Here is an 18,146-nt window from a genome sequence, read left to right as displayed (position 1 = left end):
GCTCAAAACCTCCTGTACCTGATTTCTACTTCACTTCTGTTTCTACAAGCCACTAACCAACTCATATCCCATTGCCCTGTCTACATAACACCTCAGAAAAGACCCAGCTCATCTATAATCCAGGCAGAAACATTTGAACTTACGTTTTTGAGTTTGCAAACTTGATTTTCATTAGCCAAGAAAGCATCATTAAATAGTAGATGGAAATAGGAAATAATTTTCTGTAGTGGAGAACAGCTGGATAGTGATTCTTTAGGAAACATCTTGTGCCCCTTATTTTTTTTTTCTTTTTAAAGATTTTATTGGGGAAGGGGAACAGGACTTTATTGGGGAACAGTGAGTACCTCCGGGACTTTTTTCCAAGTCAAGTTGTTGTCCTTTCAATCTTAGTTGTGGAGGGTGCCGTTCAGCTTCAAGTTGTTGTCCTTTCAGTCTTAGTTGTGAGGGCGCAGCTCAGCTCCAGGTCCAGTTGCCGTTGCTAGTTGCAGGGGGCACAGCCCACCATCCCTTGTGGGAGTCGAACGGGCAACCTTGTGGTTGAGAGGACACACTCCAACCAACTGAGCCATCTGGGAGCTCAGCGGCAGCTCAGCTCAAGGTTCCGTGTCCAATCATAGTTGCAGCAGGCGCTGCCCACCATCCCTTGCAGGACTCGAGGAATCAAACTGGCAACCTTGTGGTTGAGAGCCCACGCTTCAACCAACTGAGCCATCCGGGAGGCAGCTCAGCTCAAGGTGCCCTGTTCAATCTTAGTTGCAGGGGGCAGAGTCCACCATCCCTTGTGGGACTCGAGGAATTGAACTGGCAACCTTGTGGTTGAGAGCCCACTGTCCCATGTGGGAATCAAACCAGCAGCCTTCGGAGTTAGGAGCATGGAGCTCTAACAGCCTGAGCCACCGGGCCCGCCCTCTTGTGCCCCTTATGTGTGAGGAATAACTCTTGGTAAATGTTAGAATTTCAGTTATAGGATGCATAGATTTCCTAGTAGAATTTTTTTTCTTTGAAGGAAAAATGCGTATTGTAATTAAGTCACAAATAACTTGAGGTTTTTAGGCTTCTTTCCTTAGCTATAGCAAACTCCTTTTTTTAAAATCCTACATTAAAGGCTTCTAGTTTTTGGTTTTGTTAGATATTCACCCACTATATTAGTATGTAAATATAAATTTTAATTTATTTGTTTTTATACCTTATTTTTTTTTAATTTTTTTAATTTTATTTTATTAAATTTATTGGGTTGACAATTGTTAGTAAAATTACATAGATTTCAGGTGTACAATTTTGTATTACATCATCTATAAATCCCATTGTGTGTTCATCGCCCAGTATACCTTATTTTAAAAACTACATTATATCCTTTAATTCTTTTATTCTTCTCAAAGCAGTTTTATGACATGGACTTTTCAATTATTCTGTGGCTCATCTCCTGCCTTCCGAACTTTCTCTGCAGTTTTTTACAACCTTCAGTGACAATACCATGTCTCCAGCTCACCATCCTCTCATTGTACCTTGTACTCTAGTAAGGCTCTGATAATCTCCTTCTGCAGTGCTTTCGCTCCTGGCTTAGTCTTATTCAAATCTTTGCCACTTTGCAAGATTGTTGGAAGAAATAGATGGAAATGGCCAGGGAAACTGAGATTCAGGTGAATATTTTGAGCATGGAAGTGACATTTACAATCAGATGATAAATTTAGTAGTATACAAGGTGAGTCATGGAAGGCTGTGGCGTTACTGCTAGAGGTGAGGTGATGACTAATTTCACAGAAAGGAAGAATTCAGGTCACTTAAGGGAATGATCGTCCCCTACACCCGTTTCATTGAGATATAATTGATATACATTAGTGAATGATTTGACGGAATAAGATGAATCCTCAAAGGTTTTGAGACTTGATTACTTAAAAACTAGTGTTATTTTGTATAATATAATCTTACTCATGTAGTTTTCTAATTTAAAATGTGATTTGTTCTGTTTGAGGGTTAGTTTTTTCCTCAGGAGATAAAAAGCATGTTTTAGTTTATAATACTTAATTTATATAGGGAAATATATCCCAGAACTCTTTTTTTTTCTTTTTTTGAGGTATTATTTACACCAATAAAATGCATAATCTTAATTGTTCTGTGTGATGGCTCTAGACAGTTGTATATACCACGTGAGTACCACCAAAACTAGGTGTGTGCTCTATATCCTTCACCTCTGAAAGTTCTCTTGTGCCCTTTTCATTCTGTTCCCCATTTTCGTCTTTTCCAGAGGTAATGCTTTCTTACTTCTGTCACCATAGATTAGTTTTGCTTGTTCTTGAATGTCATATATATTGTTTTGTTTTTCTTAATCTGGCTTGTTTTATTCAACAAGTTTTTGAGATACATCCACAAGATGCTAATATTCATTCCCTTTCATTGCTGAGTAGTATTCCAAGTACAATTTGCTTATTCTTTCTCCTGTTGATGCGCATTTGCGTTTTTTCATTTTAGGGCTATTAATCACAAGGCTGGTGTGAATGATTATTCTCTCTTTTTGTGGATAAATATTTTCACTTCTCTTGGTGTAAACACTTAGGAGTGGGATGCTGGCTCATGCATGTTTACCTTTTAAAGAAACTGCCATACAGTTCCCAAAGTGGTTGTACAACTTCACACTCCCACCAGCAGTATATGCAAGTTCCAGTTACTGCACATCTTTACTGGCATTTGGTTCGTCAGTCATTTTAAATTTAGCCATTCTGGTGGGAATGAAATGATATCTCAGTACGTTTTTTTTTGTTTTTTTTTTAAGATTTTTTTTTTTTTTATTGGGGAAGGGGAACAGGACTTTATTGGGGACTTCCAGGACTTCTTTTTTCCAAGTCAAGTTGTTGTCCTTTTAATCTTAGTTGTGGGGGGTGCTGTTCATCTTCAGGTCCAGTTGCCATTGCTAGTTGCAGGGGGCACAGCCCACCATCCCTTGAGGGAGTCGAACTGGCAACCTTGTGGTTGAGAGGACATGTTCCAACCAACTGAGCCATCCGGGAGCTCAGCGGCAGCTCAGCTCAAAGTGCCGTGTTCAATCTTAGTTGCAGGGGGCGCTGCCCACCATCCCTTTCGGGAGTCGAGGAATTGAACTGGCAACCTTGTGGTTGAGAGCCCACGCTCCAACCAACAACTGAGCCATCCGGGAGACAGCTCAGCTCAAGGTGCCCTGTTCAATCTTAGTTGCAGGGGGCAGAGTCCACCATCCCTTGCGGGACTCGAGGAATTGAACTGGCAACCTTGTGGTTGAGAGCCCACTGGCCCATGTGGGAATCGAACTGGCATCCTTCGGAGTTAGGAGCATGGATCTCTAACCGCCTGAGGCACCGGGCCAGCCCTCACTATGGTTTTTATTTGTATTTCCCTAATGATTAATGATGTTGAGCTCCTTAGTATTTTCCATACCTGTATCTTTGTCAAGTGACTGTTCAAGCATGCTTGCAGTTTGGGTTGGGCTGTTCATCTTTTTCCTAGTTGCTTTTTAGGAGTATGTTTTATATTTGGGATACAAGTCCTTGTCAAATATATGTACTGTAAATATTTTTTTCGCAGTCTGAGGCTCGCCTATTCATTTTCTTAGTTTTCTTTCACGAGAAGACCTTTTTTAATGTAATATTTTTCTTTTAGGATTAACACTTTTTTTATTTTAAGAAATCTTTGCCTACCCCATTGACCCAAAGGTGTTCTTCCTTTGTTTTCTTTTAGTTTTATTCTGGATTTTATGTGCACGTCTTTGTTCCATCTTCATTTTTTTTCAGATAGAGTTTTGAAGTGATCCCCCTCCCCACACACACACGGATGTCCAATTGTTTTAGCATCATTTGTTAAAAAATCTCTGATATCTGTATAACTCTCATTCTCTGTCTCATATTTTTGGTCTCTTTTTAAGGATTAGATAGAATTAATAAATTTTTTACTGTTGAATTTTAGCTTTTTTGGTAGGAAAGGGGGCATTAGATTTGGCATTAGACCAAGGGAAACCAGGATTATTGATGATGTCTAGAATCAGACTCAAGAGAGAGTGACGTTTTTTTCTGTTTTAGGATTTAGTCCCACCATCTGACCTGGTCAACTTTACAGTTGAGGTCTTGGTCACTCTGAGGTATATTTTGTCATTAGGTTGAAGCCATGATTCAGTTGCATGTTGGGACTACTCCATGGGCCACCCTGTCTGTAGATGAATCAATCAGTGGGTTAGAGAAAGAGGGATAAGCTGTTGAGGTAATGGTAACTTAAAGGTGCACTGGCTTAATGCATATCCACACCAGAGTACATGTAAAGTAAATTACATATACTTAAAGGGAATCTTAGTCACATTCTCCAAGGCACTTAAACAGTCTGTTGTCTTTTTCATTCTAAGAAGAGCAGATGGATTTTTATTTATATAGTGTGGTTGTTTGGTACTGTTACATCTATTTTAACTTACAAAATAAGGTGATGAGGTTAGAAATGAGGTGATGAGGTTAGAAATGAGAATATTTTCTGCATTGTTCTCTGACTGTAGGTTTGGGCACATTGTAATTGTAACTGTCTACTAGTCTTGTTCCATTTAACTGGATACCTAACAATTACTCCTTCATTTTATTTGACTTTGTAAGATTCTTATCCACACTGTACACGAGGAAAAAGTAGTATTCTTACGATTTATTAATGTATATAGTGAGCATTTGGCAATTTACAGCTGTACTTTATCTTGTTTTGACCTCAAACTTTATGAACTTTATAGCAAGAATAGCATCTATTATATTGACTTTTTGTGGCCACTAAATTTTGTTTTATAGTCATGATGAAAAATACTATTCTTGTGTGAGAAGACATTTTCTTGGAATGGAACTAATTCATAAAAGCATTAGTAGTAGGGAAATAAAATGTGTTGGGAATTATTCTTGACGTGCTTTGTTTTGAGTTTTAATGTTGCTTCAATTTATGTTAATTAGGAAGACATTCCATGAGTCAGAGTTTTTTAATATTTAGAATTCATCAAGTAAATAAGTCTACATAAAATCTAATGGCCATTAATACAATGTTAAGATAGATTTTAAATACAGGGTGGTGGGGAATAGAACTGAGATGAGTGTCTGGGTACATACCCCTTCTCTTTCTTGTCCCACTTCGGTCACAGCTGCATTCTGTATCTGCTTTATATATTGGAAGGGTAAGCTTTTTTTGTTTGTTTGTTTGTTTTTTGATGAGTATGTGGTGGTCATGAGTTTGGAATATTTAAAAAAAAAAAAAATCTGATGCCTTTCCCATGAAGTTTCTGTTGAACCCCCTTACTATTATCATACTATTTATTCTTTTAATTGTCAGAAAACATCCAGGATTCTGTATCTATGGCAATAGACAGTTCAGCTTTTGGCATATAGTACAAAGGGTTTATTTTCTATTTCTTTGTAAACCATGTTACATTTTACTTATTTGTAGTGTTATGAAGCTGGTCGCCTGGAGAATAAAATTACTGAATCATGTGCTGCATCTCATCCTAAAGAGTTTGGTAGAGGTGAGTATTTTTCAGATTTAAAAAATGTAACAAAAAAATAAGTGTGAAGCACCTGTCAGTTAACCAAAGAAGTTTTTACGTATGTAAGCAAGGCCAGTGAGGTTGTAATTTCTAAGACTTGTTTGCCTAAAATGTGCTTTCTAAAACTACACACGGCACTAGAAAATTATATCATCATTTTCAACTTTATGCTGAAATTAGTTAATTGGAATTAGAATTATATTAGATTGAGGAAATGTTAGGAACAATATTGAAGAATCAGCTCCTTACTTTTTAGATAATTCTCCAGACTGCATCACTACTTTCTTGGTTTTGATTCAGTTTTGTTTCTGTAGGACAGAAAATAGGGAATCTGAGTTGAGAGGGAAATGATAAATCACGTAAGCCAGTCTTTCATAAAGAGTCTTAGTTTCTTTTATCACATCAAAAAAGTGAGCATTTGCTTGAAAAAGAGAACTTATATTTGAGCCTAGTCCATTGTATTTGCTTCTTAAGGGCTTGGAAATCTTTTAGATTAAATTGGAATCTGACCCCTGGAACTTCTGTTTGGTGATCTTGGTTTAACCCACAGGAGGAATGGGCAGCCCTTCATTCAGTAATAGGTATAATCATAGCTTGAGCATTTGCTCTACCAGGTCCTTTGCATAGGACTGTTACCTCTAAGCAATCTAAAGCATTGCAAAGAGTTAGGATGTCATCCGTATTATCCCTATTTTACAGAAGAAATATGAACATGAAAGAGGTAGCAATACTGGGGAACTAAATCCAGACTTGATTAAATTCGTTGCACACTACTGTTTCATTATCTACCCCAGATTTTCTCCATGCCAGTTCTTTCTACCACTTTAACTATTTGTCTGCCAATGTCAATTGTTTATTACTGTCATTCCTGAGATATTAGCCCACATTTTGGCCCACTGACTACATCAGTTGTGATCTGTCAGCAAAGGGTATCGTGGTATGATTATACTTCATGTGGCCTTAGATGCACAACTTCTTCAAATGTAACTTATGATTATTAAGTTTTCTAGCAAGTAAATCTAGCAATATGTTAGCTTATTTTAACCTTGTGCACGATTGTAATTCCTTAGGTTCATCAATTTGCTTGCTTGCTTTACGAAAAAAGTTTTCAAAATAGTAACAGCTATTTTCCTATCCCTTGTACTTCAGTTTTTTGTAAAACCTACACCCTGCACTTTATCCTTCGTATATTTCATCTAAATATTTTGGCTTGTGAGAACTTTGAACCTTTATTCTGCCATTGTATTAACTCTTCCTTTAGTCATAGGCTATCAGCCGCTTTGATAGCAGACCTTCTCCATCAGACAGTCCAAAAGAGCACTAAGGCAGTTTTTTTAAAGTCCAGTCTTCATGTTGATATCTAGCCTCATTTTCTTGGAACATTTTATGAAATACCTCTTTAGATTCCTCTTCATATTTCTATAAGAGTTGAAATATCTATATAGAAAATAAGAGACTGGAATTTCATTTTCTAAATAGGCCAGATTTGACTATGCATTCATTTTATATTGGATGTTCAAGGTTATAGTAATACCTCATGAATATTCTTTAAGCCACTGAATGTATTGGGGGGGGGTCTTTTTCCCCTTCCTTTAAGCCAAATCTTACATATTTCAACTCTGCATCTTAATCCTAAAATCATATAGTTACATAATTTACTGTCTTTAATTTCGTAGCTCAGGTTTTAGTATCTTTGTCTAACTAGTAAACGCATTTTTCTCCCCATCTATAGTATATTAAAGTCCTTTGAGGAACTGGGAAGTCTTTCATTTCAACCATGTAAAATGAAATTGCTTTAATAACCTACCTATACATTTACTATTTAATCTGTATGAGGCAAAACTTTTACATATGTAGCTATTTCCCCAACTAGTTATATAGTCATGGGTAAGTCTCTTTTCTTCTCTGCCTATTTTCCTCATCTACAAAGTTGGAGAATTAAATTAGTCTTAAGGTTGGTTTTTACTCTAACGTTCTGTGAGAATCCTTTAGTTAAGGATAGGAGTTCTTGGACATGGGTGTGATTAGACAGTGGATAACATCTGTTTTCTTGTCATAGGCACTACCAAGATATTTGATAAACCAAGGAAGCGAAAACGACAGAGGCATGCTACAGCCAAGGTGCATTGTAAAAAAGTGAGAAATGAAGATCCATCAAAAGAAACTCTAGGCTCAGAGGTATTACTCAGTTCCTCATCTTTTGACCTCCCAAAGCGAAGCTGCTTTTCACAGTAGAGGCCACATCCCTCTTCCCCTCGAGTTTATTTAAGAGTAGTAGTCTGCTGAAATGGCTAATGGCTATAAGGAATCCTGGAGAAAAAGGAGAGCCTGAACCTGGTAAAAAGGCACATGAGGGTTCTGTGGATATGACCTTTTTAAAAGATCGCATCCTATGTTCTAAGTATCAGATGAAATATATAACTGTTTCATCATGAAAGTAAACTTTTTCTAAAAACCAGAGCACACAGTATCAAGTAACCATATGATCAAATGAACTTGGATATTGTCCTTTGAAAAAGTTGAGACTGCTGCACTTAGGGGGAACGCTCATTTGCTTATTTCTTGCTTAATGGTAGAATAATGTGTAAGCATCGGCTTTTAGGAAACAAGGATAGTTTTAAAACCATTTCCTTGCAGAGCATCAGTGTAGGCATTGATGCTATCTTTGGCTTTTCCAGCTCAGGTTAAAAGAGAATTAGAACAAGTCAGGCCAGCATCACACATTATAATAAAAAGAGTGTTTCTTTCCAGGACAATTTGAATAGAATGCCCAAGGGGGGCATTATTTAGGAAACACTGATCTTGGAAGGACAAATAAGTAATCAAATAAACTTAAGAATGTTTTCTCTCCCTTAGTGAAACCTTAAAATGGAACAGCTCAAAAAGTTCCAGTGGAACAGCCTCAGAGCAGTTAGTGGCAGGGCATGAGGCGCCCACTACCCGCCCAATCACAGCAGGGTTAGAACTAACATTGCATGCAGTCCGCCCGCGTGATTGGCTGAACATCTGTAAGTGCTTAATGGCTAGACAAATAGCAGCCCAGAGGGAGGGGGTCAGATGGAGGAGACATCAATAATGCAGATGTTGGACATTATTTTTTTTCTGCAAGGGAGAACTGATGACACACAGGACAGCTTCAAGCCCTAAGGAGACTGTTGAAGATGGTGTAGAAAATGACCACGGGATGCCTGCATCTAAAAAACTGCAGGGTGAACGAGGTGGAGGAGCTGCACTCAAGGAGAATGTTTGTCAGGTAGAAAATATTGCCATTTGCATTATGATTGCTTGCTTTTAAGAGAAGCTCTGTCCATTTTTTGATGGCCCAATCATGGTTATGTTAATTTTTTGGATGATTCCAGTGGAGTCACTTCTCCTTCCCCACAAAAAGAGGAAGATAAATATTTAGTGCTGGTGAACCATTTGCCCTTGTTGCCCCCGAGTAGATGTCAGATGTCCTGAAGTAGGTCTGAGATGGGAAAGGTGAATCTGTGCTTGTTTAGTCAAAGATCATTTTCCTATAACTGGCATGGGGGAGAATCTAGGTTTCACAGGAATTTTTCGCCTTGAGATAGATTTATTTATTTACTTAAAGGTAATAACTTTAGAGAACCTGCTACCTGTATTTTTCTCTTTATTTAGCAAATGCTTATACAGTGTTTACTGTGTCAAGCACTATTCCAGTCACTTTATAAATATTATATCATATTCATCATAAAAATCTCTTGAGGTAGATTACCATTATTATCTTTATTTTACAGATGAAGAAACAGGCACAGAGATGTTAAATAGCAAAGCCAGGATTTAAACCCAGGCAGTCTGGGTTTAGAATCTTAACCAAACCACTATGCTGTATTGCCTGTCTGTGAAATGGGATTCAACTTTATTGTTAAAGAGCCATTATTTGACTTGGGAGTAGAGTCAATTAAATGGATGATTTGTTTATGTTCTTTTTATGGTCTCGATTTACCTTTGTAAATTCTTAAAAATCTAGCATATAAAATGTTGAAGATATTAAGTTTCTGTTTTTTGTTTTCTTCTAATTGAAACAGCTGAAAATAAATTTCCCCCCGCTCCCTCCACTCCAGTTCAAGCCATTGTTTCTCAGTGTAGTTGTACAGCCCACGTTGGTATTATGAGCCTTGCCGCCCCCCCTCCCCGTTGAGGCAGTCAGTTGCCGGTCGCCAGTCATTGGTCGGCCACTCACACTGGCAGCATATGGTAGCCCATGGCAACACACAGCAACATTCAGCAGCCGACGGCAGCTCACGCTGACCTCTGACTGCTCATGGCAGCCCAGCTCCAGGGAGAGCTGTTGTTCATAATCTTAGCTATGGAGGGTGCAGCTCACTGGCCCATATGGGAATCGAACCAGCAACCTTAGCTTTAGGAGCACGGCGCTCCAACCACCTAAGCCACTGGGCCGGCCCACTAAAAATAAATTTAACCCAAATCCAGAATGTGTTGTTATGGCCAATATAATTTCAATTCAGTTTCTTTGTTCATTTTCACTATTATGTACACATTGTGTGTGTGTGTATCAAAGGACTGTTGGGGCAGCCGGTGAGCTCAGTTGGTTAGAACATGGTGCTCTTAACAGCAAGGTTGTTGGCTCAATCCCCACATGGGCCACTGTGAGCTGCGCCCTTCACAACTAGATTGAAACTTGACTTGGAGCTGATGGGTCCTGGAAAAGCACGTTTAAAAACCATAAATAAAAGTTAAAAAAGAAAAAAAAAGGACTGTTATGCACCAAAGATTATCCGCAAAAAATGATTAAAAGTGTGGATTCAGTTAGTGGTATTGGCTTGTATAGATCAGCCCTTATTGAAATTTGTTGTCCTTGTACAATGTATGAATAGTGCCCCTTTTCACTCTCAAGTATCCCAGTTTGAAGATGGTCATCTCAATTAAAGGGTTAGTCTATACATTTGGTTAATTTGAAAAATATATTCTTCAGTATATACTGTAATTGAAGATTTTCTGTTTCAGTGATGAAGATGATTTTTATTGTACATTAAAGCTAATGTCACTGGCACTCTCAATATACAAAACAAAATATACAATACTTCTGACATTTGTCAATTTTTATGTATGACTAGTGGATAATGGGAGAGCCAAACATGTTAGACTAGCTCAAACTACAGGTTGATTAAGGTCTTGGGGTCCCCGTTTTAATCTCTGGCTGCCTCTGGCCTTTTTTGTCCAAAATTCTATTCATTTGTTTATTTAAACTTTGATGTTAAGTGGCCAAGACCTGTTCTGTTTGTTTGGGTTCCTGAAGATACTAGATCTGCCTAGCCACCTTTCCTCTTCCTTGTCTTACAGAAAAAGACTTGTGTTTTTCCCTTCATTTTTAGCATTTTTCTGCTAATCCCTATGGGGAAACAAGTTAGGATATTAGAGGGGTGAAAACTAACAAATGTTGGGGATTTGCAGAATTTTCATTAAGTCTCACACTGTTTTCAAAGCAACAGATGTAGACCCTTATTCCTAAGGCCCTTTTAGTGACACCCTGTATTAGATGAGATCATCTCAGAAAGATGATCTGAGATGGTTCATATCTCAAGGGTTGTTCAAACCTTGATTGGAGCCCTTTAAGAACAGTTATGACCCAAGGCCAGCTAGCCAGTATCTCTTGCTTGAACCGCTGCAATAGTCTTCTTTGCTTCTGTTCTCACCTTTCTACTCTTAAACTCATTTTCCATGTAGCATTCAGAGGGATCTATCTTCAAATGAATACCCATAATGAGACCTTTTGCCTTTTTTGTACCACATCTTCTACTTCTAACCATTGTTCACTTGAGTCCAGTGACACTGGTTTTCCTTGTGATTCTCAGACATGCCGTGGATTTTTCTGCCTGTGAAGTCAACTTTCTGTACTTGCTGCCTTCCTGGTCCTTCCTTCATGTTACATGGCTGACTTGTCATTCAGAGCCAGTCTGAGAGGCCATTCCTAAAAACCCGATCCAAAGTATCTATTTGAATTCTCTGCGTAATGCTTATCATTGTTTGTTTAAGTTTTTACTTGTATTTTGTATCCTGAGAATATAAGAACCCTGAGAGCCAGTGACGTCGTGGTGCCTGGCATTAGGACCTAATCATTAAATACGGGCTGAATGACCGGTGGATTTCTTGTATCTAGCAAACCTGCTCGTTAATCTGTGCCTTCATGAGGGCCTTCTGGGGATTTTTACAAACCTTATTTTATTTTCTTAACAGAACTGTGAGAAACTGGGTGAGCTGCTGTTATGTGAGGCTCAGTGCTGTGGGGCTTTCCACCTGGAGTGCCTTGGATTAACTGAGATGCCCAGAGGAAAATTTATCTGCAATGAATGTCGCACAGGTAAAGTGAGATATAGAAGAATCTTCTCCCAAAGAACGTTTGCGTGTTAAATTCTTTGGGGGAAAGAAACATTTATAGGAGGCACTGTTTTGTCGCAATACTGGGCTAGTTGCTACAGACAGAGATAGGTGCTGTGTGGTCTTTGCCCTCAGAAAAGTACACCACGTAAACAATGAATGTCCAGTGCAGCATAATGTAATACAAAGTGTTATAGTGGAGACACATCTAATGTGGTATGTGAAGAAAGATGAGCCAATGCCACAGGGGTAGATAGCTGAGTTTGGCTTTAAGAGAGAAATAAAAATTGGTGTGGAGATGGGAAGGACAGAACATCCTGTAATAAAAGCATAGGCTACTGGGGAGTAGGAAGCATAGATCAGTGTATTTACAGTTTAAGGTACTTTAGAGAAGAGGCACTGGTTAGTGACAAGGGAGGCTTCTGGGTTATGAGTGAGGGTTTATATTTCTTGATATGAGTCGTGATTAGGTAAGTGTGTTCACTTCATGATTATTCGTGAATCATACATTTAGGATGTATACCTTTTCGTGTGTATATCAGATGTCAGTAAAACTGTTTACCAAAAAATGAAAGTGATATTCTCAGAGTTATAACACAGAGATTGGGTCAGAAACTAGGACTATTCAGACGAAATGAGCTTGTAAAGCACTTCACAAACTGCTAAGGAGGTGGTACTTTATTCAGCATTATATGTGGATGTTATAGCATTTAAATAGTGAACAAATGAAGGCTGAAGGTATAGATCTTCTGCTCAGAAGTCATTAAAACCGTAGGTGTGGATGATGCTGCCCAAAGAGAAAACATCTGTAGAGTGAGAAGAGGGCCAATGCCAGTACCTGGGGATACCCAGTTAAAAGGGGCTACAGATGAGGGGCTAGTGAACAATGTCTGTGAAACCATTGTCATGAGCAAAGACAGATATGACAAAGAGACAGACCAAAATGGTTCTGGAATGAGTAGAGGCTGTTGTTTTTGGCAATTTAAAAAATGTGTGTGTGTGAGATGTGTGTGTGTGTGTACACACATATATATATGCACATACATATATATTTTTCTTTTTCTTTTGGCAGAGGGTGCCATGCTAAACCAGGTTGAGGGTTAATGGGTAACTGAATATACACTGTTTCTTACAGAAGCCTGATTTCAACAGAAAAGAGGGCAGTAGCTGAAGGGAGAATATTATAGAGTCAAAAGGAAGAACATCTTAAGGAGAATGAAGCCTAGGAACTGTGTAGGGAAATAACTTTCTTTCGCAGGAGAGGGAATAATTGATGGAGTAAAGTCACAGACAGGAGAGGATAATGTTGAGGAGATGAAAAGGTAAAATGGGAATGCACCATGGACTTGTGACACAGAAGAAGGAAGCTGAATAAGTTTTTTCTTAGCTTGGTGAGAATGATGGGGAAAGGTCTTTCTAACTTGAAAGGAAGAGTATAGGTTTAGAGCAGCTTCTGTGGGAAATGAGACAGAATTAACTTTTGTCTGTAAATAGATGGTCTTGTAAGATTGAGTTATTTCATCTTTCTGCTGCCACTGTTAGCAATATGGGAGCAAAAGCTGGAAGCCAAGATAGTCGTGGGGTTATTTTGCCTTCTGCACAGAGGGCTGTTGAACATTATGGGAAATACTGCTATCCAGCCCAATAATTTTTTTTTTAAAATCCAGGATATAGGGAGAAGTGTGAAGTGACTTTTGACAGTCCTAACGTGGCTTCTTCTTTTCATCCTTAGCCATAGGACTTCTGTTCAGCTAGTCGTCAGATGGTTCTCCAGGTTGATTGTTCTATAATTTAGTTGTAATTTTAATGTGGTCATAGGAAGAGGCAAGCACAATGTTTACCTACTCTGCCGTCTTGCCCGGACTCACCAAACTGTTTTTAAAAAGACTTTATTGAAGTATAAGTTTCCTAATATAAAATGTACGTATTTTAATGTATGTTTTGATAGGTTTTGATACTGTTCATACATCCATATAACCACAACCACAAGGACAATTAGAATATTTTAATCACTCCAGAAAGTTGCCAGTCGATCTCACTCACCCCACCCAACCCCTTCCCCAATTTCAGGCAAACGATGATACGCTTTCACATTAAATTTATTCTTTTTTTAGCATTTCATATAAGTGGAATCAGAGTATGTGTAGTTTTTTTGTGTCTGGCTCAACATGTTTTCTTGAGACTCATCTACGTTGATGTGTATATCAGTGGTTTATTCTCTTTCTTAAAAGAGTTTTATTGAGGTGTAATTGTAAACTGCACAAAGTGTAGTTTGATAAGTTTTGATGTGTCTTTGTGTATATACACCTATGAAACCATCACTCAGCATAGTTATTTTGAGATTCAACAACATTGTTTCAGGGATCAAGAGTTCATTCCTTTTTATTGTTAAGTAGTATTCCATTGTATGGATGTACCACAGTTTATCTGTTCATCTATTGATGTACATTTGGGTTGTTCTTAGATCAGGCTATTATAAATAAAGCTGCTATGAACTTTCAATTCTTTGTATAGACACATTGTCTTTTCTCTTGTGCAAATACCCAATTGTAGAATAGCTGCATCATATGGTCGGTATATGTTTAACTTGTAAAGAAACATCCAAATTATTTTCCAAAGTGCATGCACCATTTTACATTCCCATCAGCAATGTAGGAGAGTTCTGTTCTTCCACATCTTTATCAACACTTGGTACTGTCAGCCTTTTTTAATTTTAGCCATTCTGATAGACGTGTAGTGGTATCTCATTGTGGTTTTAATGTGCGTTTCCTTAATGACAAATGCTATTGCACATCTTTTGGGCTTATTTGCTATCCTCTTTGCTGTAGTGTCTGTTCAAATCTTTTTTTTAAATTAAGTTGTTTATTTTCTTACTTGTTGAGTTTTAAGAGTTCTTTATGTATGTTCTGGGTGCAAGTTCCTAATCAGATATATGCTTTTTAAAATTATTCTCCCAACCTGTGGCTTGTTTTATTTTCTTAATAGTGTTTTGAGGAGCAGAAGTATTTAATTTTGATAATGTCCAGTTTATCAAGTTGTTCTTTTTACGGACTTTGCTTTGGTGTCATAGCTAAGACATCTTGCTTAACACTGGTCATAAAGATTTTCTTCTGAACATTTTATTGTTTTAGTTTTCACATTTAGGCCTATGATCTATATTTTCAATTAATTTTTGTATATGATGTGAGGTAAAAAGAGGTTATTATTTTTGAGGGTAGGAAATTTTACCCTAGTTTTAGTAAAGATGAATATAGTAAGAATAAGGAAGTCATTTCTTACTGCTGTGGCTCACCCTGTTTTCCTACAGTAGGGCGGCCCACCTTCATTCGTTAATGTTGGCTGTCAGTTATTCAGCATCAGGCAAGAGTTTGCTTCTATCCAAATACATGTTTAAATTTTTTCCTAAAATCATTATTAGCTGGGTTATCTCACTATTTGTAGATGAGGTGAGTTATTTTAATGAGCTATTTCCAGCAAGTACCAGAGGCAGGATTCATGTTCAGATCTCAAGCCTGGGTTCTTTCCTTTACATTGTATTGCTTCTCAGAGAGAGGTAAAATGCGTTTTTCCCCCCTTAAACTTTTTATCACAGAAATCCTTTGACATATACCAAAGTAGAGAGAGCAGTGTATAAAGAATCTCTATGTTTTCATCACTTAGCTTCAGTAGTTACCAACTTTATTTCTGAGTCATTTTTACCTATTTATTTCAAAAGGTCTTTCTGACAACTTTAAAAAAATATATCTGATGTGTAGCAAAATTACATAGTAACCTACTTACTATGCAGCCCCATTTTCAGATTTTCCCACTTGTCTTGAAGATGTCTTTTTACAGTGTTTTGAATCAAGATCCAAATAAGATCCCTGTGTTGGATTTTTTTGATATTTCTCTTAAGTTTCTCCTAATCAACAACAGTACTATCCCCTTCTCCCTATACTATCCCATTCGCCCTATATTTTAATGTCATTTATGTCTTGAGACAGTGATCATTTTTCCTGCTAAATTTTTCCCAATCTAAATTTGGTTGTTTGCATCTTTCAGGTGTCCCTCTAACTTTCTTCTCTATCCTCCATATTTGCTGGAAACTTGTAATTAGATCTAGAGGCTGGGTTAGTTTCACGTCAGTTTTCTTCTGGCAAGGTGATGTGTACTTCCTATTACATCATGTCAGGAACCATGTATTGTTAGTTTCCTGCTTAGTAGTGATACTAAAATTGTTCAGTGAGTTCATGTCATCAGCCTGATCAGTGCATTATAAAGTTTTTTACTGTAATACTGTGATGTATAATAAATACATATTTAGTTTTCGTCAAGTTTTTAGCACATGTCCTTTGTCTATATCTTTTGGTATTTAACGAGGTGACTTTTGGACCCATCTAAGTAAGGATAGGGACTGTTTGCTTGTAGAAGCAATCATATGACGAAGGTTGGAACTTTCAGTTCCACCCCCCTGACCTTGGGAGGAGAGAGGAGCTGGAGGTTAAATCAGTCCCCAATCACCCAATCATGCCTATGTAATGAAGAAACCATTAAAACTCAGAAGGCTGGGGTCAGACAGCTTCTGAGTTGGTGAACACAGTGGAGATTATGGGAGAGTGGTGTCCTTGGAGAGTACAAGGAACCTCTGAGCCCTTTCCCCATACCCTGCCTTATGCATGGTATTTTAGCTGTTCCTGAGTTACATCCTTTTATAATAAACTGGTCATCTAGTAAGTTACATGAGTCTCTGAAGTCTGTGAGCTGCTCTAACAAATTAATCGAACCCAAGAAGGTGATTGTGGGAACCTCTGATTTATTGCCAGTTGTTCAGAAGTACAGGTGACAACCTGGACTGCAGCTGGTGTGTGAAGGGCAAGGAAGGCAGTCTTACAGGTCTGAGCCCTTGGATGTTATCCCCAGGTAGATAGTGTCTGAGTTGAATTGTAGGATAGATAGCTGGTGTTGAAGAATTGCTTGGTGGTGTGGGAACGCACACCCCCACACAAAAACCCATGTTGGAATTTGATGTATAATTGTGTACTCACTAACTTTTCATCTAGTGGTTTAGCATTGGATGAATTATTGAATTGTTATTAATTTGTTACCTTCTCTTTCCCAGGAATCCATACTTGTTTTGTATGTAAACAGAGTGGGCAAGATGTTAAAAGGTGCCTTCTGCCCTTGTGCGGAAAGTTTTACCATGAAGAATGTGTCCAGAAGTACCCACCCACTGTCATGCAGAACAAGGGCTTCCGGTGCTCCCTCCACATCTGTATAACCTGCCATGCTGCTAATCCAGCCAGTGTTTCTGCATCTAAAGGTATGGGTTTTTCATGTGGACCAATCTAATTATATAATGTTGGTTTCATTGGCAGTGGATATTTCCAGGGGCAGTCTGTTATGTCTCTTTGTAACCTCTCTAGCTTTTGTCAGAGTACCAGCATTTTATGTGAGAGAGAAGAGAGTAATGGACTAGTTAAGCAGTCACCACGTTGTATTCTATCGAGCCATAATGTAATGTGGTAGTTTTAAATATTTGGATTTTTATATTGTTTCTTTTGAAAAAGTATTATGCTGTATGTCGTCGTTCCCCCCCCCCCCCCTTACTCCATTAGACCCAAGTGTGTTCTTCTCCTTTGGGCCCTTTATATCTGTGGTTGTCAGATGCAATATCCTTCAGACATGCATGTATGAGGTGTGATCAGAAAATACAGTGAATGCTGCTGCCGAGTGCCATCCAGTGGAAAGGCGGGGATCTTCAATATGGGAAGTGGCGTATCGAACCTTAGTAACTGTGACAAGTTTCAGTTTGTTCGGTGAAGTCAGTCAAGTGTGAGCTACAGTTGAGAGAAGGTGTGTTTTAAAGTGTGCCGTAAGTCATCCTCCATCATGACAACGCTCCGTGTCACCCATCACTTCTGGTATATGGCAATTTCTGTCAAATAAAAACATTACGGTATGTCCTTATTCACTGGCTCTGGCATCGTGTGACTTCTGGCTCTTCCCCCAAATCAGAATGATTTAGGACATGAAGGCAGCCACCAACTAAAGACACTCACGAAAGAAAACTTCCAGAACTGCTTCAGAAAGTGGCAAGAACGATAGGATAAGTGTGTTCGAAGCAAGGGGGAGTATTTTGAGGGGCAATGTGTCTTTTACTGTAATAAACTTTTTTATATTTAAACATTCACTGTATTTTTTTATCACACCTCGTAGGTCAGAACTGAGGTTTTTGTTTTGTGTTGATTTTTTTTTTTAATAGAAACTCCTATCCTGAAAGCTT

General features: G+C 38.2%; 1 protein-coding gene across 12 annotated transcripts in view; it reads left to right on the top strand.

Moving 5' to 3' along the window:
* The window catches only part of NSD1 (nuclear receptor binding SET domain protein 1), a 141,041-nt gene that overhangs the window by 94,580 nt on the left and 28,315 nt on the right, over positions 1 to 18,146 (top strand). For all 12 annotated transcript variants that reach the window (XM_074313410.1, XM_074313415.1, XM_074313409.1 and 9 more), the window contains 5 exons: positions 5,428 to 5,503; positions 7,584 to 7,702; positions 8,634 to 8,777; positions 11,744 to 11,867; positions 16,983 to 17,183. In XM_074313410.1, coding sequence (XP_074169511.1) covers positions 5,428 to 5,503; positions 7,584 to 7,702; positions 8,634 to 8,777; positions 11,744 to 11,867; positions 16,983 to 17,183 — 664 coding nt within the window. The remainder of the gene's footprint in view (positions 1 to 5,427; positions 5,504 to 7,583; positions 7,703 to 8,633; positions 8,778 to 11,743; positions 11,868 to 16,982; positions 17,184 to 18,146) is intronic.

This window comes from Rhinolophus sinicus, linkage group LG10, assembly GCF_036562045.2.
Source record: "Rhinolophus sinicus isolate RSC01 linkage group LG10, ASM3656204v1, whole genome shotgun sequence".
Taxonomy (NCBI): domain Eukaryota; kingdom Metazoa; phylum Chordata; class Mammalia; order Chiroptera; family Rhinolophidae; genus Rhinolophus; species Rhinolophus sinicus.
The sequence above is the reverse complement of the archived record's forward strand: the minus strand, read 5'-3'. Positions and strand labels throughout refer to the sequence as shown.